Source organism: Alexandromys fortis, unplaced genomic scaffold (genome assembly GCF_014885135.2).
Source record: "Alexandromys fortis isolate MF-2015 unplaced genomic scaffold, M_Fortis_MF-2015_v1.1 scaffold_119, whole genome shotgun sequence".
In the NCBI taxonomy this organism is placed as follows: Eukaryota; Metazoa; Chordata; class Mammalia; order Rodentia; family Cricetidae; genus Alexandromys; species Alexandromys fortis.
In genome coordinates, this window is record NW_026067991.1 from 3200745 (window position 1) to 3227590 (window position 26846).

Below are 26846 nucleotides of genomic sequence, written 5' to 3' on the forward strand. Positions count from 1 at the left end.
GTCTTGGGTGGGGTTGGGGAACTGCACAGTTTTTCTTTGGATAAATATCCCAGGCTTATACTTAAAGTTTGAACAGTGATCATTGATACCAAGTGTTTTCTGGTGCTGCAGGAAAACTGTCCAGTTTGTAGTTAATCCAGTTTAAGTCTAAAGGTTTAACTTCATTTAGGATTGTAGGAGTCAGTAACCGTGGGCAAGAAGGAAGAGAATTTTCATCTTGGCATATCATTATCTTCAGGGAGATTTTTGAAGAGTCAGGTTTATTTTCTCCTTGGACTGGTTCTTCTTATTTTAATTTACTTGCTCTATTTGAAGCATGCTATTTTTCTGTTCTAAGACCCTTACTGAAGTACTTGATGCTTCCTCTACCCCAAATACCCTTTGTCTCTAAAATGCTTCCTTAATTCGTGTGTTTCAGCTTGATGTTATATTTTATTAGTTTGTTTGCTCCCATCCGGAATTGATATAAGGACAAGAATGTAGTTTTCAATTATTGATCAAAACTGTGGCAGTTAAGATAGCCTTTACTATAGGGAAACTTTGGGCTGGAGTAACAGTATCAGCTGAATACTTTTCTCTTGATAAAACACAAAAACAGAAACTGACACTTGCTCCTAAACCACTTACTTTATGTTGGCCTTTTTTTTTTCTTTTTATATCTTCTATATTCTCCAAAATCCTCAAGTTTTCTTTTTCTTCTTTTTTTAAACTATGGCACACGTGGCCGCAGTAGGTGCAGTAAAGGTCTTTTGTTTATGTGCAAGTTCCTGTGTGTTGGGGACTCTCAACATTGAGTAAAAAAAACAGTAAAGTAGTTTAGAAATAAAGCATAGTTTCTAGTATTTCCAAAGAATTGGCCAGAGAATCAACTTTTAGCCCCTTACACATTTTCTTAGTTTGAAGAATAGCTTATTCTCTAAGAAATGTATAAAACAGAATGTAAAGATAGAAGTTATAAACGGTTAACCTTTAAGAGTTTGTTTGCTATGTAAGGATTTTGAAAAGTAGAATCAAATGTTGCTCCCTGGTCATCATATGTCCTTCAGTCTGATGTCTGCTCCCTGGGAAGGCAAGAGAAGTCTGAATTAGACTCTGTCTGCTTTGCTGTTTATAAAGGTCTGTGAACTGTGAACTGTGAAGAAAAGACCATTCCCTTGATGATATCCTTAGTAAATAAAAGGACATTTTAATTTTAGTAGTAATTAGAATTTAACTTAATTTTGGTCACTGAACCAAAGATGATCTTCATCACTGTCTGTCTTTAGAGAAGAGGTCAGTAAACCATAGGACTCACTCCCTGTGTGCAGTCACTGGGAGTGAGGATTCCATTCCTCCTCTGTCCTCAGCGTGCAGCAGTATTTGTGCCTCCCGTGCTGGGCTTGCAGGCATGTGCACCATGCCTGTGTGACTGACTGAGCATGCTAGCCAGTGTGACTGAGTTGCATCACTGCCCTTTCTTAGGATTATGAGGGTTTTGTTTGCGTTAGTGGTTTGCCTGATAGTGTCCTTTGTCAGTTTATGTTTCACCGAGTTCATTTTAAATTTTATAGCTCTATAATATGTTGAAATCTGAAGGTTCTTGAACTGAAGCTACAGATACTTCCTCTAACCTATTTTGTGTAAGGGTCACTTTCAGTAATGGAATAGATTAGGATTATGCTTTAATTTCAGAGTGAAAACTTGTTTTACTTTTCTAGCCCCTGGAAGTCAATCTTGGTAATTACATGAATTAGATGGATAAAAGTTTTCTATTTGTATGTATACCTTTTATAATTTGAAATTAAAAAACTACCAAGTTAGACATATAAACTAATGTGTTATGCTTTGTTGCCAAACTTGGTCTTTCTAGGCAGTTATACTTAAGCATGAACATTGACGACAAACTGGAAGGATTGTTTCTTAAATGTGGCGGCATAGACGAAATGCAGTCTTCCAGGGCAATGGTTGTGATGGGTGGAGTGTCTGGCCAGTCCGCTGTGTCTGGAGAACTGCAGGAGTCAGTACTCCAAGATCGAAGTTTGCCTCACCAGGAGATCCTTGCTGCAGATGAAGTGTTACAAGAGAGTGAAATGCGACAACAGGATATGATATCACATGATGAACTCATGGTCCACGAGGAGACAGTAAAAAATGACGAAGAACAGATGGAAACGCATGAGCGCCTTCCTCAAGGACTTCAGTATGCACTTAACGTCCCTGTAAGTACGAACTCTAACTAGAAATGTTAATACTGGAAGTCACCAAAGAAGTCACACGGTTTAAAGGCTAATCATTTGTTAGTACGCTGTGGACAGCTATTAGATTTAAAAGAAGTCACCCAGTTTAAAGGCTAATCATTTGTTAGTACACCATGGACAGATATTAGATTTAAAAGGCAGAATTTTGTGTCATTATTTTAGAAATCTATCTTTTCCAACATTTATTTTTTTGGTCAAGGTTATGTGTATACTTGCTTTTGAAAGACTGAGTTTATTAGCATTTGTGTATTTGAGACTGGATTAGCCCTCCCTGGCTGTCCTGGAACTAGCTGTGTAGACCAGACTGGCCTTGAGCTCACAGATCCGCCTGCTAAGGTTAGAAGTGTGCGCCACCACTGCCCTGCCTAGCTTCTGTGTTCTTAAAGAGCGTGGATCCTGAACCTTAAACCTATTTAGAGGAAGATAACAGTCTGGGGGGTTTGTGCATCCTATTTCTGCTTTTTTCTTGTGTGCTGTTGTGATTGACCCCAGGGATTCATGTGCACTAAGAACACTACCGCTCTTCCCGAGCTTGCTGCTCTGCCTCGTTTTCCTGGACGCCCCATTGTGCCTTTGTACACACTTGGTTGAATTCTGGCTTTGGAAATGATCAGCCCAATACTCTTCCCTAGACATTAGGGCTCGACACTGAAGGTGCTCTCTTAGGCTTTTTGTTTGTGTTTGATTGATGTTTGTTTACTTGCTTGTTTGTGGCAGACTGCCACTATATCGCCTAGGATAGCCTGGAATTTGCTGTGTGGACCAGGCATTCTTAAACTTTCTGACATTTTCCTGCCTTTACTTCCTGAGTGCTGGAATTTCTCCCAGCCCCAAGAAAATCATTTTTAGGTATCTGTGTCTTTCTTGTCTTCTTCCACCTTTGTATTTATTTATAATTGTTTGTTTTGATAAAGAGGCTTACTGTATGGCCCAGGCTAGCCTCAAACTCTCTTGCTTCGGCTTTAGCTTTTCACCACCCCTCGTACTGGCATTTATAGGCAGGCTGACACCATGCCCAGTTGTCTGCCCTGTTTGTACTTAGTGATGGGTAAAACTAGAACCACATTCTAAGTCTTAACCTCTTCCACCACTGGGACTAGAACCTGAGGATCTTTCCCCCTTTATTATTAATGCTGTACTTTTTTTCTCTCATCATATATCTTGACTGAATATTTACTTTAGTTATAACTCATTGTTGTTTTTGAGTGTACATAGTGCATCTTCATCACCATCCTGCTACTTCTACAGTCTCTAGGTTGAGCCCTGAAACGGAGACTTGTGATGACTTGACAAGTGTGTCCCTTGATAGACTGTGGACTCTAGAAGGCAGTAGTTTTGTCTATTTTTTGCTGTATCCCAGGTGTTCACACAGTGTGAATAACTGGATAACCATTGACAGCAGTGCATATGTGCACCAACTTGTACTCAGCCGCAGGGGCCCCTTTATAGTGGATTACATGAATTGGTGTTTTGAGTGTTGAGTCGCATGCCTTTAATGAATTCTAGTATACATTATTAGATTTGCTTTGATAATACTTTATTTTCCAATTTATAGAAAGAGCGTGCTACATTTTTTTTTTTTTTTTTTTTGCCTCTGATGTCATTGTTTAGTTTTGATGTTTGGTATTGGAAACCTCAGAATGAGTTAGAAACTGTCCCTGTTTGTCTGCTGGGAAAGAGGAGTGAGTTGATTCATATCCCCCTTACGTGCTTGCTTTCTGGTGCTTTCTATTTTGGAAGACTTTGAAACCTTTGACAAATTCTCTTTTATAGATGCAGCCCTATTTAGGTCATCTATTTCTTTTATGAGTTCTGGCAGTTTGTTTCAAGAAACTGGTCAGTTCTGCCATGTTTTCCTGTTTTCTTTTATTGCACTTTTTATGCACACGTGGTTGCTTCTTTCCTGTGTGACAACAGTTTTCCCCAGCCTGGCTGTAGGCGTGTTCTGAAGTTTACAGCTGAGTAGTGCTAAACTGTATTTGCAGTGTTGTGCAGCAGCTCTCCAGAGCTTCCTTGTCTTGTGAAACTGACCCTGGCTGGTGAGTACTGCTCTGTGTAACCTCCCCCCAGAAGGGGCTTCTGATTGTATTGATAACTTTAAGAAACTTTTTTATTTCATTGTTTTTTTTTCTGTTGATTTTTTGTTTGTTTTTTAAATTTATTTTATTTTTGATCATGTGTCCATCTGTGTGCCTGTGCATGTGAATGAGGGTCTCTGTAGGGACTAGAGAAGGGAAGAGGGTCCTGGTGACAAGTCATCTGGTGTGGGTACGAGCAAGCATGCACACATGCATGGACCGCAGGGGACAACTTGTAGGAATTTATCTTTCCTTTCACTCTGTGGGACCTGGGGATTAAACTTAGGTCATCAAGCATGGCAGCAGGTGCCTTTACTGGTAGAGCCATCTAACTGGCCCTGTTCTTCCTTTGAATTAATTAGGTATTGATTTTAGGTGCTTCTATCCTGACACACACCCTCTATAAATTTCCCTCTAAGTGCCTTTGTGTCACACACAAATTTTGATGTTGAATTTATACTTAGATTCTCATTCCTTATATCTTTGATTGTTTTGAACTGTATATTATTTAGAAGTACATAGTTTAATTTCCAAGTATTTGATTTCTAGTTTTACTTCTTGCTGAAGTGTAAATACTATTTGATTGCTCTGTTAAGGCGTCTTTTGTGGACAGATTGTGGTCTGCCTTGAGACAGTATACATTATACTATTGGTTGTATCCAGTAGTCTGTAGACTGCAGTAACTTTCATTGGACAGGTGTTGAAATAAGGGCGGCGGGGCTGCGTCCCCAACACCCCGGCCGCTTGGCTAGCTTATGTCCGAAATAACAACACACAAACTGTATTCTATTTTTTTAAAATATTTATTTATTATGTATACAATATTCTGTCTGTGTGTATGCCTGCAGGCCAGAAGAGGGTATTACAGATGGTCATGAGCCACCATGTGGTTGCTGGGAATTGAACTCAGGACCTTTGGAAGAGCAGGCAATGCTCTTAACCTCTGAGCCATCTCTCCAGCCCCCCAAACTGTATTCTATTAAACACTGCCTGGCCCGGCTAGTTCTAGCTTCTTATTGGCTAGCTCTTACATATTGTTCTAACCCATTTCTAATATTCTGTGTAGCCCACAAGCTGGCTTACCAGGGAGGATCTTAACCTGCGTCTGTCTGGAGCGGGCGAATCATGGCGACTCCTTCATTCAGCTTCTTTCTCCCAGAATTCTCTTCTGTTTACTCCACCTACCTAATTTTCTGTCCTATGAGGGCCGAGGCAGTTTATTGTTAACCAATGAAAGCAACAGATAAGATACAAGACCCACCTCCATCAGACAGGCTGTTAGCCTGAACCCTCTTTGTCTGTCTTTTACTTTCTGTAGTGATCTTCCCAAATGAGATAGAACTTCTTAGTAAAATGACTTCTTTGACTCCTCCTTGCCGAACAGCTAAAATGCACCCACTTCTTTCTCAGAAGGTTACTACACTCTCCCGTTAGGAGATTTTTAGGAAATCAGACTGCATTAGTTCGACAGGTATACTATGACATTTTCTATTTCTTTTGTACATGGTATATTTATGCCTGTGATATTTTTGTTGACGTTTTAGCTTTTGAAAATTTTCTCTTTGTATGATTTTATTATGGCCAACTTACTTTGCATTTCTTTGCTTCTAAAATTTTTGTTATCCTTTAAGGCTTATTTTCTAGGTCTTGCCCATGAGTTTAAATTTTTTTCATTTTTTTGATTATGTATATGTGTCTTTCTTTTTTTTGAAATAGGGTCTCTCTGTTTTGTAACTCTGGCTCTCCTGGAACTGACTCTGTAGACCAGGATGATCTTAACTCACAGAAATCCGCTGCCTCCCCTTCCCAAGTGCTGGGATTAAAGGTGTGAGTCCCCATATGAGGGTATATGTGTGTTTTTGTGTGTGGGTGAATATGTGAATATGGAGGTGTCTTCCCTGGAGCTGGAGTTACAGGCAGTTGTAAGCAGGGTGCTGGGAACTGAGCTCTGCTTTTCTGTAAGATCAGTATGCATTTTTAACCCCTGAGCCATCTTTCTAGTCCCAAATTTTATGTTCTAGATACCTGGGCTTATATATAGGAGGCAACCCAGGGTTTTGAGTGAAGATGAATTTTGTTTTTAATTAAGGAAAGTTTTAAATTGAAAAAATTCTGTCTTCACCTCAGAGTTCAGACAGCTGCCTATATGTAATCCACAACCCATCAAAATATAGAATGTTTTCATTATTCTAGATGGTTGCTTTGTAATTCTTCCCAGTCATTTACCTCCATAATTGTTCTCTTTTTTTTCTGTCTTAGTTTATTGTTGTCTTTCTTGGAAATGTTATGCAGTTGAATTATATGTAGCTCTCATGTCTGGCTGCTTTGGTGAAGCATATTACTAGTTTATATCTGTGTTGACTGAATATTTGTACTTCATTCTTTTTCATTGTTAATTAATGTTTTATTGCTTCATTATCTGAACATCCATGATCTTACTATTCCTTGTGTGTGCTTTTTCATTTTAATAAACCTACTATTAAATGTATTTATTGCGCTTCTCTTTTTCTGCATTTTTGTATGTCTTCTCTTGAGTTTTGATTCTATTTGACTGACTTAGTATCTATCTTTAAGTCAGAATCACTTTTCAACTCTATTGAAATTTGGTAAAATTTGAAATCAGCTAGAATAATATCTCCAGTTTTGTTATTGTCCTTATATTCCATGTACAGACTCAGTCTGAGTTCAGAGCTAGCTGGGTTTTTATTGTGGATCATGTTTGATTCTAGGTATTGGTTTGATTATAATCAACATTTTAACTCATCAGAGAGTATACCTCTGCAGGTTTTTAGGTTTTCTTTAAATCACCCCAGCATTGTCTATGGTTTCCAGTGTTGTGTAATTGAACATATTTTGTTTGGATGCTGTAGCAAATAGTATTGTTTAAAGTATCAATTTTTAGTTGATTACAAACAAGGATAAAGAACTGCAGTTGCTTCTCCCGCTGATTCTGTATTCTGTGATCCTGTTAGTGTTGCCTGTCAGTTCTAATTACACTGCATATTCCACTTGTTTGCCAGCCAACACATTCGCCTGAGCTTCCTTTCTTTCTGGAGAACCTTTTGCCCTGCCTGGGATCTAACATCTTGAAAAACATCTTTTAAGAAATGTGTTTGCTTCCTGACCATTGTATCTGGCACGTCAAGCCTAATAGGCAAACACTACCCTTGACCTGCATTGACCTCCATACCCCGAGCCCTGCTTTGGCATTTTGCATTGGGTAGGCTTCCCATGCAGTACCCTAACAGCTTGGGGACTGAGAAGCTCTTGGGTAGGTGATAGGAAAGAGCAGAAAGGGGAAGAGACAAAAAGTTAAACATTTATAATCAATTCCTGCCCCTTTCCTAGCCCTCTGTCTACTTCAAATCTGGTTTCCACTCTGTAATTTGGTGGTTTTGAGGATATTTTATTAATGAAAGCAACAATGTGACTTTTTAGACTGAGTTTTTCACTTGACATATAAATGAATCAGAGCTGTTATTTGTAATCCATTGTTGTTAGGTCATAGGTCAACATTCTCTTATTGAAAGAGTGTGGTTGGTTGTTTCAGCTAGTAGGTAAAAAGCTGTTATGGACATAAGTACCTGGATTTTGTGTGAATATAGGTGTTTCTATCTACAGAATGACTGTCCTTCCATGTTCATAGCCCATCACCTACCCATGACCACTCCTAACATTTTGCTGTGTCTGTGTTTTTCAAAGGCTATCGCCTACAGGATTGTGAAGGGTTTCCCTCCTTATTAGCACGTTGGAACTTTTCTCAACTCCTCATTCTTTCCAAATGTCTGCTTGATACTCTATTTGTATGGCTACCCAGACTGCGCTGTCACTTCTCTTAAATGAAACTTAAAAATTGGTCATGCTATTTAACAGATGGTCAGAATTTGGGATTTATGTAGCATTGTTTCATACTGGGATGTAAATAGACAAGAGGAGTTTTTTCTCTTCTTAGACACATATTGCTGTTGGTGGCAAGGAATAGGGTTTGGGCTTTAAGTATGCCTTATTTTTCATTGAGAGTTTGAGAGTTTCACCTAGAGCAGTATGATCCTGTTTCTCAGTGTGTGTAGACCTAGAATGACAGGCTGCTCTCAACATTCTTTTAAGAGTGTGTTTTAGAAAATGACATTGAGCATGGTTTTCTTCTTTCTTTGCTCACACACTTGGAGATCACAGAGAACCCCATTTCATACTACCTCTGGCTAGTTTAGAATCAACAGTTGGGTTTTCTCAAGCTGTTAATGCCTTTAGATTCTGCACGCATAGAAATTCTCTCTAGTGTTTACTGAAAGTTATAGCTAAAGGTTCTTATTTGTGACAGCTTCGTTCTTAAGATTTATTTTGTTTTCTACTGTCAATGAGTAGGGATTAACTTTTTAGTGTGTAGCTTACTCATTGGACATTTGTTCTCTGATATGCACATTTAAGTTAAAACTTCATTTCCATAGTCTCACTGGGGGACACTAGTCAGCTACTTGGTGTCTGTTGGGCAGCATCCATGCAGGCTAATTTTCATCTCTTCGTCTGTCTCAGTAGACAGTAGAAGCTTTGCAACCCAAAACAAGTTCATCTTAGAAAATTAAGAAAGATTTCGCTTACCTTCTTATTCTTACTGTCTTCATCAAAGAAGATTTGAGAACTCGTAAACGTTTATTTTCTTTTCCATTTTGAAGATAAGCATCTTTAAAGGAAAGGTCGTGTGCGCGTGCATGCATGCATGCTCAAAATGGGAGCAAATTATAACGGATTATATTTGTTCTCATAAATCATTGGATTGTATCACTTTAGTGAAAAGATTTTATAAATTGGGAGTTCTCTGAAAATGCAGCATGTTCTTGTCACAGAGGGGCATACAGAAAATATTTCAGCTGTATATAAGCCCTGGAAGATCTACTTGAGCACTTATGTAATACTCTTTTAAACATCTGTTAAAGCTTACGTGTGAAGGTCAGAAGACAGCTTTCAGGAGTCAGTTCTTCCCTTCCACGGTGTGCGCTCAGGGGACTCACTTCAGCCTGCAGGCTGGGGTGGGTACTTGTACCTGCTGCAGCTTCTCAGTGGCTCTGGGTCACAGTTTAAGTCACGAGTTTCTGTGCTGTAGAAGAACATGATAGAATTGTAGCTATACTTACTTCAGTGTGCTTTGTTTCTTTGAACCAGTTTTTAATAGGCTTGGAAACTCAAAATATGTTTGGCTATTGGAGTTCTTACTGTTTTGCTTTGAGTTCTTACTGTTTTTCTGTTTTGCTTTGGAGTTATAAATTTTTCTGAAATCCTATCATTAAGGAAGATGGTATAGGCAATTATAATTATATTGTATACTTTTCTAAAGTTATTTGTAAGTTATAGTCTGTTCTTAATTACTATTGCATATCTTCTTCAGATCCATTCAGGAGAGTCAGTAGTAATTTGTTATGTTTGTGAGCTGTTGAGTCTTGGCTTTTGTTAGGGCTGTGGGTTTTTTTTTTTTTTTTTTTTTTTTTGGTTTTTTGAGACAGGGTTTCTCTGTGGTTTTGGAGCCTGTCCTGGAACTAGCTCTTGTAGACCAGGCTGGTCTCGAACTCACAGAGATCCGCCTGCCTCTGCCTCCCGAGTGCTGGGATTAAAGGCGTGCGCCACCACCACCCGGCTAGGGCTGTGTTTTAGGCTAGGGCTGTGTTTTAAGAGGATGTGTATTTTTAACATTCATATACTTTCTAACTTCAGCATAGCCTGGATATAATTTTTAGAGGCAGTTGAATTAGTCTCCTGTTGCTTAGAATAGGGAATAGCAAACTTGTTAGCTCTAGGTTGTTCTTATTTACTCCTGTGCTTCAAGCCCTTAGAAGTCTTACTTGACAGGAATCAGTTCATAAACTGAGAAAACATGGCTGAATGAACCTTCATAGTCTTTGATGAGAATTATGTTACTGTTTACAATTACTGATGTCAGTTCTTTTTATTAACTTATTAATTTATTTTATTAATTTATATATTGTGACTGGATTATACTAGTCTTGACTGGCCCAGAACTCACTGTGTGTGTGTGTGTGTGTGTGTGTGTGTGTGTGTGTGTGTGTAGTTTTGAGCTGGTCTCAAACTCACAGACATGCCCATCTCAGTTCAGTTTGTAAGTGGATGAATTAGAGTAACAACTTTTACACGTTGAATTACTTTATCTGTAAGTAGTATTTTAGATTTTGGCCTTTTCTTTTGGATTTTGTACTATTTACATATGAATAAGATTTTGGTGATGGGACCCAGGTAAAAGCAGGAGAGTCAGTTTTGTTTCACATACACCTTATTGCACAGAGCCTGTAGATAATGTTATGCAGTGTTTTAGTTTGTGTGTTGAGTGCAGTCTTATACAGGAAGCCAAGATCGCAAGGTTCCACTTGGGCATCATGTCAGCACTCTGATAGAGATTTTGGAATTTGGATTATTTTGTAGTTTCGGATTAGGAATGCTTGATTTGTAGTGAGCAAACCCAACACATTCTGCTTTTCACTGTTTTCCTCTGTTCCTAAATGAATTTGGCCCAACTCACCATCCCTTTACATAGGCGATGTAAATTATTAATAGATTTCTCTGGATGGCTTGATGAGAATTTCTACATTGGATTTCATTTAGGTCAGGGCTAGAGGGTCAGAGGTGTTTATTGTACTTGTATTTTATAAAATGACCAGGTTAGAGATGTTAAAATACTATGACAAGAATAATAACACACAAAAAAGGTAAAATAGTTCTTTAGGCTTTTATATAACTCAGTTACAGAGCGTTTACCTAGGATAAGCAAGGTCCTGGTTGGGGTTTAATCTTCAGAAACAAACCACATCACGTACACACACACAGTGTGTGCCAGTGTTCAATCTCTAGAAACACACACTGTGTGTGTGTGTGTCTGTGTGTGCGCGCGTGCGCACGCGCGTGCACATGCCTGCCTGCCTGCCTGGATGGATAGCAGGGGATTCCTTGTTTCTGTCTTTAACCTATTCTGATCATAAAGAGATTACTATATTGGTATCCTAGAAATTTTTAAATTTGTAGACAAACATTGATATGTTTATTTCTCTGTAGTATGCTTTAGAGATATTATATAAATAAGAGTTCCATCATCACATTTGAAATTGTGCTTATTTAATGATATTTTGTGTAGATTTTCATGTCATTGTATATAAAACTGCCTTGTTTATTTTAATAGCCAGTTAAATGGTATGCTATTTTTTACTTGACTTTTATCTTACTGCTAGGTCTGTTTGAGTGAATTAATGATAAAAGGAATGCTTGTACATGTATCTATACACATTTAGATTCTGTAATACATGCACATGTATTTATCAGATCAGAACATTCATAAAGAAAATCAGAAGTATTCCAGGAGTGGCACGGGCCACCAGAGCAAGCCACTTCCCCATCACCATCCCCATGGGATCCAAGACCTGAGATAGAAGCAGCCTGCCAAACTGAACCCCCTTCATCCTCTGCCTGTACAGGGTTGGTCATTGGCCTGGGCCCAGCAAGGGGCAGATTGTGTCCGCCCTCTGAGCCTCAGAACAATGTGCTACTTGAAGAGAAGGCTGCGTGGCCCGGCTCCAGCCTGGACCCTGGGTTCAGACAGAGGTGCTGAGCCCCGTGTCAGATTGTTAAATGTTTTTGTTCTGTTGCTCTTTCCCACTCCCTTCATGATGACATTTACAAAGGAAAGTAAACTGCTTGCAAAACCTGGAAGCAAGGGAAATGGTATGAAGACAAGGCTAATGGTGGAGTGTACTAGAGGCTTGGGTTACCTGGTCCTTTGGATGGGAGCCCCAGAATACCTCTCTTGTTAAAGGGCCCCTGATTCTTCCCAGCCCCACTCTCTCCTCCAGCTATGGTGATGGCAGAGGCAGAAGAGAACTCTCAGCCCAGTTCTCACAGGAGAGGAAAACTCGTCATGGGCTTTTCAGAGAAGGTTCCACCTCATGCTCATATATTGTCTTTACATTCAACAGGACAAAAAATGTGAAATACTTGAATGAGCTTGTATCATAACATTAATATTATTGAGCGTGTCTGCTTCCCAGGCTGAAGTGACTCATTCATTCTTCTGGTCCTGCTCTAGTCCTTTGTAATTGGTGGTAATTGTTAGCTTTTCTTTTTAATACAAAAAAGTATAAAAATAAAAACATGAAAAGGCAAAAAGAAAATTGGGTAAATTGTTAGGTTCATAAATTTAATCAATAGTAACTCCCATGTGCCTACACAAGGCATAGAACATCACTAGTGACCCCGAGACTTGCCACCCCCCATTCCTATTACCCTGATGCTTTTATTGTGGTCTGTTAGCATTCTTGAGTTTGAATTAAATATAAATAGAACCATATATACTGTGTACTCTGGGTTTGTTTGTTGCTTATGAAATATAACCATCTCATCCTTTTAGTAGGTTATTTTCATTCCTGAATTTATTGTTCATTCTAGTATTGTAGACAGACTGTTTCTAGGGTGGCTGTAGGTGTTCTCAGTATAGGTGGTTCACCCAGACAGCAGAAGGGATAGTTTCCATCCTCAGCACATCTCCCCCCAGCGCTGCCCCCCAAATGATAGGCCCGTTTCTAGATACTGACCATCCTGAGAGCTGCTGCTTTGAGTTTTCATGCATATTTGTACTCACCGCTTCTGGCTTTTTCCTCAGCACACAGTTCAGTAGTTGGCAAGTGTCCTGCCTACTGCCAGAGTTTGTGATTGGTTTGGCAATTTATAAAAATTGCTCCATATTCTTGGTATCTGGTCTTGTCATGTACTAGATTTCAACTGTAGGCATTTTATTTGTTTAGTGGAATGAAATAGGATCCAGTTTTCCTTTCACTGGTCCTTGTCGTGTTTAGTGACACTTGTGTTACTGCTTGAGTTGAGTTTTTGTAGGTGATGTGAGAATCAAAAAAAAAAAAAAAACTTTCTGATTGCTATTTAGTTTTTGAAAACTAAGCCAGAGAGACTTTTTTCTTCAGTTTCTCATTGACTGCACAGTTGGGGTATTGTAAGGTAAGATGTGACTAATACGAAGTGTTTTCCTTCTGTCATGCCTTTCTTACTGCCTCTCTGTCTCCTTCCTCCCTTCTACTCTCTTTCACTCCTTCTCTTCTCCTCCCTTTCTGTCTTACTTACTTACTCTTTTGTTAAGTACAGGGTATCTTGTAGGTTGGCCCCAGACTCACTGTAGCTGGAAATGACCTTGAAGCCTTCTCTTGTCTCCACCTCCCAAGTATGAGGATTGCAGTCACGTATTACTGTTACTGGTGTGTGTGTGTGTGTGTGTGTGTGTGTGTGTGTGTGTGTGTGTGTCTTTCTTCTAATTAAGGACTCACACTAGAGTGGAGTTGATGTCATTTTAGGATAAGAAAGTAATGCATATTTACTGAGAAATTACTATAAGTTTTCAACCTTTATGAACAAAAATGGCTGCTGTAATCTTACTATCCTAGAATAACCACTAGTATGTTCCTTAGATAGCTTTTTAGAATTTCTTTTTGTCATTGTTTTTCTGTGTAGGTATTTGTGTGTTTGGGCAATGTTTGTGTATTTGCAAAAAGTTGTAAAAATGTCTTTTCATACTTACTTCTGTTTACCACTTAACTTTTACCATGTATGATTTTTTTGTCATTCATGCTAATCAAATGTGATATTTCTAATAACTGTTTAATACCTTTAGTTTATTATTGATTATTAGATTTTGTAGTTTTTATTATCATAAGTAATATTGTAATGTTATGTGAACATTGTAATGTTTTTTATTTCTTCAGCATGGATTTCTTTAGCTTTTGGATATATACTGCTTAAACTATAATTCGTACACAAAAAAGCAATGAATTGAGTTTTTGTAGTGTTATTTGAAAATTCCAACTTAATATCTCTATAAGAGTTTTAAAGTACATTTCTGTGTTCACATATGATCCTGAGAAGGTAGCAGATGTTCTCATAGGCTAGAGAAGAAAAGTAAAAGAGAATCGGTAGATGGGAGTATATATGTGTATGTATGTGTCTGTAGATATTCCTGTCCTCAGATGCACATATATATGTATGTGGATATATAATTTTTATTTAACTTTGTTTATTGTTACTTGGGGTGAGGATGTGGAGGTCAGAGGACAACTTTGTGGGAGGCAGTTCTCCCTTTGTCTTTTTGTGGATTCTAGAATTAAACTCAGGTTTAACATATTTGTACATACATGCTTTGCCTGCATGCATGTCTGTGTACCACATGTATGCTTTGTGTTTACAGAAGCCTGAGAGGGTTTTGGATCCTCCCTCCTCCCCTGCTATAACTGAAGTTACATATAGTTGTGAGCTGCCATGTGGGGGGAATTGAACCCTAGTTCTCTGGAAGAACCATCAGTGCTCTTAACCTGAGTCATCTATCTAGCCCTGAAAGGAGTTTAAATGAAAGGAAAGATTAACGAGCTTTTAGCTGTATTAAATTATAGCTAGCGAGACGTATAAATGAAGCTATTTTGTAGCAGTTAGTAGCCCTCTGCATGTCTAAGCAGCCACACACCTGCAATATGTGCTGGGGATTAATGGCAGATATGTTTATTTGGTACCTTAGGTTTTTCATTTTTAAGATTTATTTATTTGTTTGTTTGTTTATTTATTGTGCACACACCATTCTGCCTCCATGTATGCCCATGCCAGAAGGGGGCACCAGATCCATTACAGATGGTTGTGAACCACATGTGGTTGCTGGGAATTGAACTCAGGGCCTCTGGAAGAGCAGCCAGTGCTCTTAACCACTGAGCCATCTCTCCAGCCCCCGGTACATTAAGTTTTAAAAGTATTCTTTTTGTAACATTATTTGCTTTTTTTCTGGTAGGAAGTGGCTATTACTGTACCAGTGGACAGCTGCGGAAATGACTGAACTAATGAGTAGCTTCATGAATCTCTTGAGTACGGCTATTAGCTGCTCTTTTCTTTCTTTTACTTTTTTCCTCCTCATGCGTGAGTGCATGAGTATGTTGCAGGCTTGTGAGCTTATCAGTTTAGTTAGGATTGTTTAGACAGTATGGGTAAAGGGTGGCTTACTGGTGGCTGTACCACGAAAGAAATGCTTCTTCCCTCCCCCCAACAACCATTGAGTCCCTATAAATCTCAGGGAGAAAGGGTGCCTTGTGGGCTCTCCCTTCTGTGAAGGGTTGTTGAGAGGCCCAGGTGCATTCCGGCCCTGCACAGACAGGCACTGCTGGTGTGAGTTGTTGAGTGCACTGGAGGTCTTGGTCCCAGACTATAGCACGGGAGTGAGAGACCTGACTCAAGTTCCTTATTGGCAACAAGGGTATGAGAAATAATCCACAGAAAATAGGAGTTAAGGCCTTAGTGTCCCTGGATATAGAAGACTTAGATTTTAAATAATGCACTTTTAAGTAAGACTTAATCTTTTTGGGCCTTAGTTTTGTTTTCCAATAGGGTTAAAACTTAACCTTGGAGTTACTTTATAACTGCAATACTGTAAGAGTCTAGAGACTATGTATTACCTACCCACCACTCCAATTCACAGTGTCCCTAGCGCTCAGACAGAACCTGGCATGTGGAGCTCAAAGCTCTGCATTTTTGACAGTGCCACAGTTGTGATCTTGTATCCCCTTCAGGGAATCCAACAGGGGACATGTGTGGCCTGAAACTTCATCATTGAAGGTGGTGTCTGCCAGGTTTCCCCACTGTAAGTTAATGACTTTTGTTGTAATTGTCAAATTATCTTTGAAGAGATACATGACACACCGTGTTTAACATTTCAGTAGGATTATAATCCAGCACAGCCATTGCCTGTTTGTTCACTCATGTGGTTCCAGGCCGAGCCTTGAGGGAGTCTTCCCCTCATGTGGCTCCTTTTGCCATATTCGGACCCTTTTTCATGCACTTGAGTTTCTGGCACCACGGTGCTGTAGTTTTCACCACATACTCTGCTTTTTCCTGTCCTAGATGTGGAATCAGCTATTTCCTAAATAGTCATTGTTTGTTATAATTGGATAAGGATAAATAGAAACTAAGTTCTGGGTGCTGAATGCGGTGAGTGTCATTCCTTCTTGGTGATCTCAGTCGACAGAACTAGGAAGCACAGGTATGTCTGCTCACCCACACGTGTGCAGCATTTACACGAGTGCCTTTATTGTGATGGGGACGTGCATTTCTATGACGAGAGTGGATGGAGGAGGAGGAAAAGAACATGACTGAGGTGTGTCTAAATCAACTGTCACTTTGGTGTGGGACTGAGGACTTGGAAGAGTTTTTCCTGTGTTGGTTACATTTAATATTTACTTAATCAAAATTCAAAATGAAGTAATTTAAAGTTTTATCTTAATATATAAAAACAAAAGTATTATAAGTAATAACATCTTTGTTAATAAAAGCCTTAAAAACATTTTGGATTTGTTTATATTTTATACTTTTGAGTATTTTTTCCTACATGTATGTCTTTGTGCCACATGTATGTCTAGTACCCATGGAGGTCATAGAGTTGGAACTGTACTTATAAGCAGTTTGAGCCACTGTGACATTGGAATCAAACCCAGGTCCTTTGTAAAAGCAGCATATGCTCCCAAACACTGAACTATTTTTTTTCAGTTCCAGTCTTTTTTTTTTTTTTTTTTTTTTTTTGGTTTTTTGNGGGTTTCTCTGTGGCTTTGGAGCCTGTCCTGGAACTAGCTCTTGTAGACCAGGCTGGTCTCGAACTCACAGAGATCTGCCTGCCTCTGCCTCCCAAGTGCTGGGATTAAAGGCGTGCTCCACCACTGCCCAGCTAGTTCCAGTCTTTTTGTTGTTGTTTTGGTTTTGGTTTTAGTTTTGAGACAGTATTTCTTTATGTTGCCTTAGAAATTGCTCTGTAGACCAGGCTAACTTTGAAATTAAAGAGATCCACTTGCCTCTGCTTTCTGAGTTCTGGGAGGCACCACCATGTCGTTTTAAAGATTTCCCTCTCCCTCTCCCTCTCCCTCTCCCTCTCCCTCTCCCTCTCCCTCTCCCTCTCCCTCTCCCTTCTGTCCCTCCCTCCCTCGCTCCCTTCCCCCTCCCCCCCTGTGTGTGTGTGTGTGTGTGTACACCTGTGTAAATTTCTGTGCACCATGTGTATGTAGGTGCCCTTGGAGGCCAGAAATGTCTGATCCTCTGGAACTGAGGCACAGGTAGTTGTGAGCCACCTGATATAGGTGCTGGGAGCCAAACCTGGTTCCTTTCTGAGAGAAGTTAGTGCTCTTAACTTCTCTACAACCCCGAGAAAATAACTTTCATAAAATTAAGCATTTTATGAGAAGTGAGTTGTGCATTTTTGTAGCTTTCGTCGTAGTCTGACTCAGTATAAAATGTTTAGATTCTGTACTTGCTAATGCATCCAGACTCTGATCCTGCCACCTGTTAAACAACCATAGACTGATACTGTACTCAGGAGAGTGCTTGTGAGTAAGGAAAGTAGTGTTGTGACAGTTGTTTGATCAAGAAATACGACATGAAGAGTGTGTCATCACCCTCCAGGAGTCTCCCACACTTGAGAGTCATTGAGGGAATGTAGTAAAACACTTATTGGAAGTGTGCTGTTGAGCCAGGTCAGAGCAGTTGCTGTGCGGCAAAGGAGAGGACTTGAGTTCATGCAGTGTCATGGAGGTTAGAAGAATGGAGTTTTCAACTCAAGTGGTCAGCACTGCTTCATTAAGACAACTTGATTTACTCACGTCATTCACCTTGTCTGGTTAACTATAAGATGCTGACATTGAAGCAGCATTTACATTTATAGCAACAAGTATCTTTGGGATTCTGCAGCTTCCTCACAGTCAGATATGGTTTATAAGAGTTTGCATACAGTCGTGGGTCAGGCAGAGGAGAAGGTGTGATTCGAAACCCAGAAACCTCTGTTCATCAGTGTGTGCATTTACCTTTCTACCCTAATCTGTAGCTTTGGGAGCTTAGCATTTGAGATCTTCCTGCTGGCTGACTGTAACTAGTTCTGTCAAGTGTCCAGAGTCAGCCTGTAGCTTTCCTTTCCTTCCTCTCTCCTCCTGTCTTACACTTTAGATATCTCCTTTCCTGTATTCCATAAACATCTCAAGTGGTGTTAGCATTCTTTCTTCAGCCCAGTATATTTGTAGTACCAGTAATTGTGTCATAGCTTTCTTTGCATGCTTAATATTTGCTATACTTGTGATCATCTTGTTTCAGATGTGTTCTAGGCAATGCTTTGGGACAGGTTCCTTCTCTTCCTTTTTGCTTAGCTGTGTATTACTTTTACTGTCAGCATAACTTTGGAATCAGTTATTTGTTTGGATTATAATTATGATTATATATGGATTATACTTACAAAATCTTTGACTTTAAGAAGAATATTAGGTAGAAAAGTTTGGGTTCATAAGAATGTATAGCAGACACTGCATTGCATTTCTAAAAAGAGCAACAGGAGCTGATGGAGCCAGAGGTGAGGCGGTTGTAAAGAGGTGTTGAAACAGCAGAACCTTGGGATGGGTGGGGGAAGCCATTAACAGAATTAGAGGGAAGTTAAAAGGTGCTTTTCTTAGTAGATAAAACAATAAATGAGAATTCAAAAATTGAAAGTTGACAAGAATATAGTGCTTCAGATGTGTTTGCTAGTAGATCACAATAAGTCATGAAGGCTGGGATTAGTAGCTGGTATTGATTTGTTGCCAGCAAGGCAGTATTATTATCCTGTTCCTCCCTAGAGAAGCAGTTTATAGTAATGTGTTTACAGAAAGCTCATAATGAGATAGATGATGCCTTAAGTTAGCAGAGTTGGTGGCGTAGTTAGATTTGTATGTGGGATGTTGGGAACAAGAAAGAAGGGACCAAAATGATCTCAAGGAGTTAGTTATCTTCATTCTGGGAGATAGGGAGAGGAGAATAAGTGAGCATTTCTAGACCTCGTTAATATGTCAGCCAGTGTCTGTGTCTGTTACATTATTAGCGTTACTGGGTTTGGGGACAAAGTTGGGGAGGAAGGCAAGTTGTGAAGTAAAAATTAGAAGGAATAAATACTGTCAGAGTTGTAAATCTAATTAAGTCTTTTGTTTCATCCACGAAACCTGTCAAGTTGTCATCTTTTTCTAATTCTCTTTTGCTGTTTTTCCTTTGTACCGTTTCATTCATTCATTTAGTTAGAGAATGACGTGCTGTCTTGAAGTATTAGGTTTTTGTTACGCGCCAGAACTATGCCATTTGTACATTTAAAGACTTGGGAAAAGGAGATTTCATATAAGAATGTGTTCTTCATATCTAGAGTGGGCTCAGTAAGTTTTTGTTTTATTCTTTAAACTTGACTGAATTTGGCACCAAGCAGGCACTTAGTAGCAAGCAGATGAGTACAAAATAGAGGAAATTACAACAAAAAGTGTTTTGTGTGTACATGGCATCTTTAAATAGTAAGACATACTCACTAATAGATAATTGAAATAAGTCTTAGGAAAAAATGTCATTTTGTACTCTGAACTTGAATTAGATTATTTATGTTCAAGCTTGTAAGAATAAAAGCTTCATTTGAGACTGTAACAGAACCACTTGGAAGGGAGCGCAATTAATGGGATGCGTAGGACTCGGGGGACTCGGACCATGAGAAGAGCAGAGAGTTTAGAGTTTTAGGTGGTGACACACTTGGGTTTGATTGCTGGGTTTTGGAGTCAGACACACTGATATTTCTATACCGAAATTCAGGCTGTGAGGTAGCCACGGGGATGCTTTAAGGGGAATGGATGATGTGACTAAACCCAAACAACAGGGAACACCAGCTAACAGAGAAGTAGCAGTGAAAAGCCCAGAAGGGAAAGTTGTTGTTATCCTCCTAAGAGGAGGATCTGTTCAAACACAGAGAACAAGAGCATAATGACATGACAAGGCAGTCATGGTCAAGGTGTACTCCTGCCCGGCATTGACCTTTCCTTGCCTGGGCGGAGTCTGAGGTGCTCTGGCCTTTTGTCAAAATTGTGTGAAGCCCCTTTCCCAGGAAATCATCTTTCCCCTGCCACTGGCACTTTGGGCTTTGGCTGTCCCCTTCCCTAGCGTGAGATTTCTGGGGAAATAGCATTTTCTTGGGGCCAGCGTTTGAATGGTCTCATAGGCAGTGAGAGCTACCTTGTTCTTGTCAGAACACTTAAATCATTAGCACCTTTTGTTTACTTGGATGATTTTCAGAGACTTGCTGTATTTTACAGCATAATTTCAGAAAAATTTCTTTTCATTTTAAGGAGAAATTTAAAAGGTTGTGGTGAAGAGGGGGTTGACTGAGCATCCTCGTCCGATGAGAATGGTCTCTGCCAGTGTGTGTTAAAGACAGGACAACAGTGTTGACATTACTATATCTCCTGGTCTCTGGTTTTCTAATTATTAGATAGTAAGCATTATTTCTTGGGTAAAACTATATACAATTTCATAATTACCTATTTGGTAATGATTTGTTGAAAAGGCTAGGAAGAAAGTGGCTACTAGTCTGTGAAAATGTTGAGCATTGGATGGGGAAACAAAAAATGTTGAGCATAAAAACATTGTTTTCATTATTTGATTTAGTTTTCTTTTGATATGATCAGTTTTTAGAATTTTATACTGTTTTCTTAAAAAAAGACATCAAAATGTAAATGTAGACATAAGTTCCTGATGTTGTATTGACTTGTTGGAACCTAACCTTTCTTGTGTTGTAACCTCAGTGTTAGTTCCTTAGTGTGACAGTGAAGTTGGAGTTACTGACTGTTAGGTCTTACAAACATCCCTGTCCAAGACCTCATTCATCTCTTTTTTCCCTCTGGTTCAGTGAAGTCTCTCAGCTTCATCTGCTGGTTTTGTTTCTCAGCAGCCTATCAGCTCTTCAGCACTCTGCATAGTTTGGTGCACATATGCATACAGTCACTATGTAGGTTCAACAAAAGATGGGAATACAGTTTTGGGGTAGGTGGTCACAAAAGACTTTTTTATTTAAGCATGACAAGCAGAAAGTAGGGAGGTTTTATTCAGTGTGCACACCCGGGTAGAAAGATATACAGAGGTCCAAAGCTAAGCCTTGTGTTTTGAGCACTGCCCAGAACTTTAGAGTTAGAGAAATCCCGCGTAGGAAATTAAAGATCAGCAGTCCTGTCAGGGTACAGTTCTCCCATCATCGTCTTAGCTCTACTTGCCCTGGAAGAAGTCTCTTGCTTACAGGGATGGGGTGGTTATGAGGATAGGATTACTTCAGCTCCAGGGGACTCTGTCCTCTGAGGATATATATGCTGTCCTGGTGTCTACGGTGACACAGAAGAAAGGGTAAGGACAGTGATTTATCTATGCCATCGACCATCCAGGAGACACTCCAGAAGTAAAGGCGACAAACAGAATCAGAGTAGAGAAGCCAGGCTTTTATCCTGAATTTAGTCACTTCGAAGCCCAAATGAGGAGTCGGCACATTTTGGCAAAGGTGGTTTCAGAGTGCCTGCTACAGTCCTCCCTTGTGTATGGATACCCTCAATCTTGAGATAACTAGGACATCAGCTAATCTAATCTTGCAGGTTGCCTGGGCGAATGATAAGCAGTATGTATGAAAGGGCAGACCCTAATGACAGAACGTATAGGCAAACAGAACAGGGTGTTTATGTCTGAAGATAGGAGTGCCACTATAGAGAGTCATTTCTATGGGAGCCACACTTGTTACAAGCATGACTATGAATTCTAGTGAAAGGAATTTAGTGTCAGGTAACCATGCATAACTTCCTGGCTGTAGTTACACTTAAAAGGGTTAACCCAAGTGACTTTGGTTTTGTTACTGATTTTAAGACAAGGTTTTGTTGTGTAGCCTGGTGTGCCTCAGCCTCATGATTCCTTCCCTTTAGCCTTCCAAGTGTTGGAACTATGGCATGTATTACCGTACCATTTCAGTTCTGATACCCACCCCACACCCCTTGTCTCTGAACAGTTTTTCTCTAACATTGTGGACTCTAACAAAGTGGACTTTGTCCTGGTTGGTTTGATTTGGTTCCTGTGTGTAGGGAGAAGGGACAGATGACAAGGAGTTAATAGCAGTAAACATTTTTGACTAAATTCAGACAATTTAAGAAGTATAGAATGAGTAGGCAGAGCCTACTTGGAACCCATCCTCAAGTTTAATTCTGTCTGCCCTGTGGGTGATGTCCCTAGCATCCCCAAATACCCTCAGGTTATTTTGTTAGAAGCTGTACTTCTGCACGATGCACATTGGACTCTATGCATTTCTAAAATCAGCTTTGTTTTTTTTAAACAGATAAGTGTAAAGCAGGAAATTACTTTTACTGATGTATCTGAGCAACTGATGAGAGACAAAAAACAAGTCAGAGAGCCAGTAGACTTACAGAAAAAGAAGAAGCGGAAACAACGCTCTCCTGCAAAAGTAAGAGAATGTGTTAAGGTGTGGTCACTAACCTTTTAATTTTAAACTGTTGGATTATCTTGTGGGCAGGAACCTATTTGGACTTTAAGCCAGATGTAGAAGTCTTAACATGGTTTAGTATAGTTGGTGTGCTATCCCAGCTTCCGCAGGAGGGATAGAGAAGAGAGATACGTACGTACTTGTGTAGATGTGGTGGGCCACGACTTTTAATTTCTCTTTCTCCCACCTGTATCCCTTTTTTTCTGAAAGTGAATTTCTGTGTTTCCATATCTCCCTTTTATTTAAAAACTAACACGATATATAGGTTCTGACTTGTTCATAATTTAATACAAATGTTAATGTTTTGTGAAAGTTTACATTGATTATTCATCAGAGACACCTTTAATAGAATGTACGCTCCCTGAGGGCAGAGACCTATTTTATCTGTATCAAAGGATCTGAAGGAGGAGGCTTAAATGAACCCTTAATATTTTGTGGCTCAAGGAATGGGTTGGTAATAAATGCTTTTAGGAGTTGGTCTGCTTTTCTGTTTTTTTCTCTTGCAATGGCAATGTCTTGATGTTCCCTAGTATGTAGTATTGGCCGTTCATCTTCATAGTTACTTCTCTCATGCTTTTACCCTATGGAGTAAGGAAGCGACTCCTCCATCCCCCTTTTAAAAACAGGATCTTATATATCCAAAGCTAGCCTTGAACTTAATTTATAGCCAAGAATGACTTTGTGTTTCTGATTATCATTTATAGCCAAGAATGACTTTGTGTTTCTGATTCTCCTGCCTCTACCTCTTAAGTGCTAGGATTACATAGGAGTGTGTCACCGTGCATAGTGTTAGACAGTGCTGGATACTGAACCCAGGGTTTGATGCATGCTGCACAAGTGCTTTGCATCCTGAGCTACATCATTAGTTCCCCGTTTAAATATCATATTACAATATGATTTTTTTTTCAAGCAGGGTCTCAATATGACCTGGACTAAGCTGGGTTTGAACTGGAATCTTCCTACCTCTACCTCCTGATTACTAGCATGAATCACAATGCTGATTCAGTAGCAGGATCTTTTTGATGGCTACTTCCTGTATTTTTATTTAAAATCATAATCATTGTGTACAATTATATACTGTAAGCCGGACGGTGGTGGCGCACGCCTTTAATCCCAGCACTCTGGAGGCAGAGGCAGGCTGATCTCTGTGAGTTCGAGGCCAGCCTGGTCTACAAGAGCTAGTTCCAGGACAGGCTCCAAAGCTACAGAGAAACCCTGTCTCGAAAAACCAAAATACACACACACACACACACACACACACACACACACACACACACACACACTGTAGTGGGCTAGAGCAACCCACTGGGTTGCAAGAGCAGATTGCTAAAGTTTAGTGGTTTTGTGAGCCAGTTGATAATGGCTTTGTTAGCTATTAGCATTAACCATGGTGGGGATGTTTACACCATGGAGATGGGAGCTGCTTCCTGCTCCTCTCATTTCTCATTGTTAGCACACTCCTTGCTGCTGTCTTAGGGATATAGAACATATGCCTATTGTATCAAAGTTTAAAAATTACAGTATAAAATAATTGAGTTTTTTTTAAAAAAAGATTTTATTTATTTAGTATGCAGTGTTTAGTTTGTATGCCTGCACACCAGAAGAGGGCGCCAGATCTCATTATAGATTGGCTGCGAGCCACCATGTGGTTGCTGGGAATTGAACTCAGGACCTCTAGAAGATCAGTCACTGCTCTTAACCTCTGAGTCATCTCTCCAGCCCCTCAAGTTCTATTTCTAACAGATTTTGATTCTCTGCCATAGTTCTGTTTTCAAAATTTAGTGGATTTGTGTAAATGTAATTTTCTGATTTTTCAACTGTACAGTCTGTTTAACCTATTTTTGTACTAAAAGTTAACAACAGTAGTCTTTTGTTTTTATAGTGCTAGGGATCTCTCTCTCTCTCTCTCTCTCTCTCTCTCTCTCTCTCTCTCTCTCTCTCTCTCTCTCTCTCTCTCTCTCTCTCTCTCTCTCTCTCTCTCTCTCTCTCTCTCTCACACACACACACACACACACACACACACACACACACACACACACGTCCTTGCTCATCCTGGGCAAGAATTATACCATTGAGCTATATTTCCAGCTTTATAAAGTTTTGTAAACATTTTTCTTAGCTACGCACTGTCTTACTTTGACCATGTCATGTTATAATTAATGATTGTTTTCTTAGCATTGCTGTGTTGTATTTTTTTTTATCTCCATTTTGAGCCAGTGCTGTACGTTTATCATTGTGTTATAGAATCAGAGGGTATATGCTTGATTTCCACCACTGTTGTTCAAGTTCTATCTCCCCCGGGTGGACGTGACTGGTGCTGCCTGCACTCCTGAGAGCACGGGGCGGGGGCAGGGGGTCAGTCACACTTGGCCTCTGTAGCTTACCATGAAGTCACTCTGTGTTGGAATCATATTTCTTTGTTTTGGGTCATACTGAATTCATATTTCTTATTTGTTTGACATTTTGTGTTTCATTTTATGGAATCCTTTTTCTCCCTGATCCCCTTTCTTGTTTTTCTCAGTGATTGTGATTTGTTTTTATTGTTATTGTTCTTTACATCAACAAATCAAATTCCTCAGTAATTTCAGGGTTTGTGAAAAGTTAACTTCTAAAACTGCAATAATAGTTGATTGTTCTACTTTGTGCTCACTTGTTTACATATGGGGGATCTGTTTTGAGAATTTAAGATTTATTTTTTATTATGTGCATTTTTTATTGTGTAGATATGAGTGTTTTGTTTGCATGTATGTCTATACATCACATGAATGCCTGGTGCCTGCAGAGGCCAGAAAAAGGCTTTAGAGCTGCTGTGAACCTGTAGTTATAGGTGATTGTGAGCCACCATGTGAGCATTAAGAACTGAATCTGAGTCCTCTGGAAAACTCTGTTTCAAGATTTTAAATCTATATATGTGCTAAGTTATATATTTTCCTAGATATTTTATTACCGCGTTTTTCTGGTGCTAGTCTATAGTTTAATTTTTTTTTTTTTTGTTTTTTGTTTTTTTCGAGACAGGGTTTCTCTGTGGTTTTGGAGCCTGTCCTGGAACTAGCTCTTGTAGATCAGGCTGGTCTTGAACTCACAGAGATCCTCCTGCCTCTGCCTCCCAAGTACTGGGATTAAAGGGGTGTGCCACCACCGCCCAGCCCCCCCCTTTTTTTTGAAGATTTACTTTCATTGTTTTAATTTTATAAAACTTTGATCTATTTTATTTATAGGAGTATTTTGCCTCAGTGTATGTATATGCATTACGTACATGCCTGGTATCTGTATTGGATCCTCTCCTGGGACTGGAGTTATGCCGTATGGGTGCTGGGAACCAAACCTAGGGCCTTTGCAAGAGCAACAAGTGTTGTAAACTACTGAACCATCTCCTCAGCCTGTTGTTGTTGTTATTGTTATTGTTGTGGTTTTTTGAGATGTGGTTTTTTGAGATAGGGTTTTCTGTAACAACCTTGGCTACTTTCTAGTCCAGACTGGCCTCAAACTCGGAGATCCGCCTGCCTCTGCCTCCTGCATGCTGGATTAAAGGCGTGCACTACCACACTTGGCAGTTATTTTTTGATTGTGTGTGCGCACACTTGCTTGCTTGCTTATGAATGCTGTTACTCTTGGAAGACAGAAAAGGATAATAGATTTTTTTATTAAAGATATTTATTTTATGTATATGAGTACTCCATCTACATATGTGACTGTGTGTGACACACACACACAGATCCCACTATAAGTGATTGGTTGTGAGCCACCATGTGGTTGCTGGGAATTGAACTCAGGACCTCTGAAGAACAGCCAGTGCTCTTAACCTCTGAGCCATCTCCCCTGCACCAAAGGATATTAGATTTCCTGCCACTGGAGTTACAGGTAGTTGTGAGCTGCCTGCTTGTTACTTATAGTGGGCAAAAAAAGTGTGGCTAATTGACTTGCAGTTTCCCAGAGGAGTGGTTGCTTTGTAAGCTCCCTGTCACAACTGGAGGTCAAACCCAGGCCTTCTGCAAGAATAGTGCAAGCTTTTAACCACTTAACCCTCCAGCAGTCCCAATTTAATGCCTTCTGAGATTCTCACTGACGTCCAGATTATTACTGTCCAGTAAAGGATTACCCAGAACCTTTTGTGATGTGCTGTCTAGGCCTTTGGTGGGTGTGAGGAGAGTGCTGAGGTTC

General features: G+C 39.7%; 1 protein-coding gene across 11 annotated transcripts in view; it reads left to right on the top strand.

The window, feature by feature from the left end:
* The window catches only part of Znf148 (zinc finger protein 148), a 124853-nt gene that overhangs the window by 55206 nt on the left and 42801 nt on the right, over positions 1–26846 (top strand). For 9 of the 11 annotated variants that reach the window (XM_050159798.1, XM_050159795.1, XM_050159792.1 and 6 more), the window contains 2 exons: positions 1850–2198; positions 22521–22646. In XM_050159798.1, the coding sequence (XP_050015755.1) occupies positions 1866–2198; positions 22521–22646 (459 nt within the window). In that variant the 5' untranslated portion in view covers positions 1850–1865. The remainder of the gene's footprint in view (positions 1–1849; positions 2199–22520; positions 22647–26846) is intronic. The other 2 variants (XM_050159802.1, XM_050159803.1) reach the window with 2 other exon arrangements.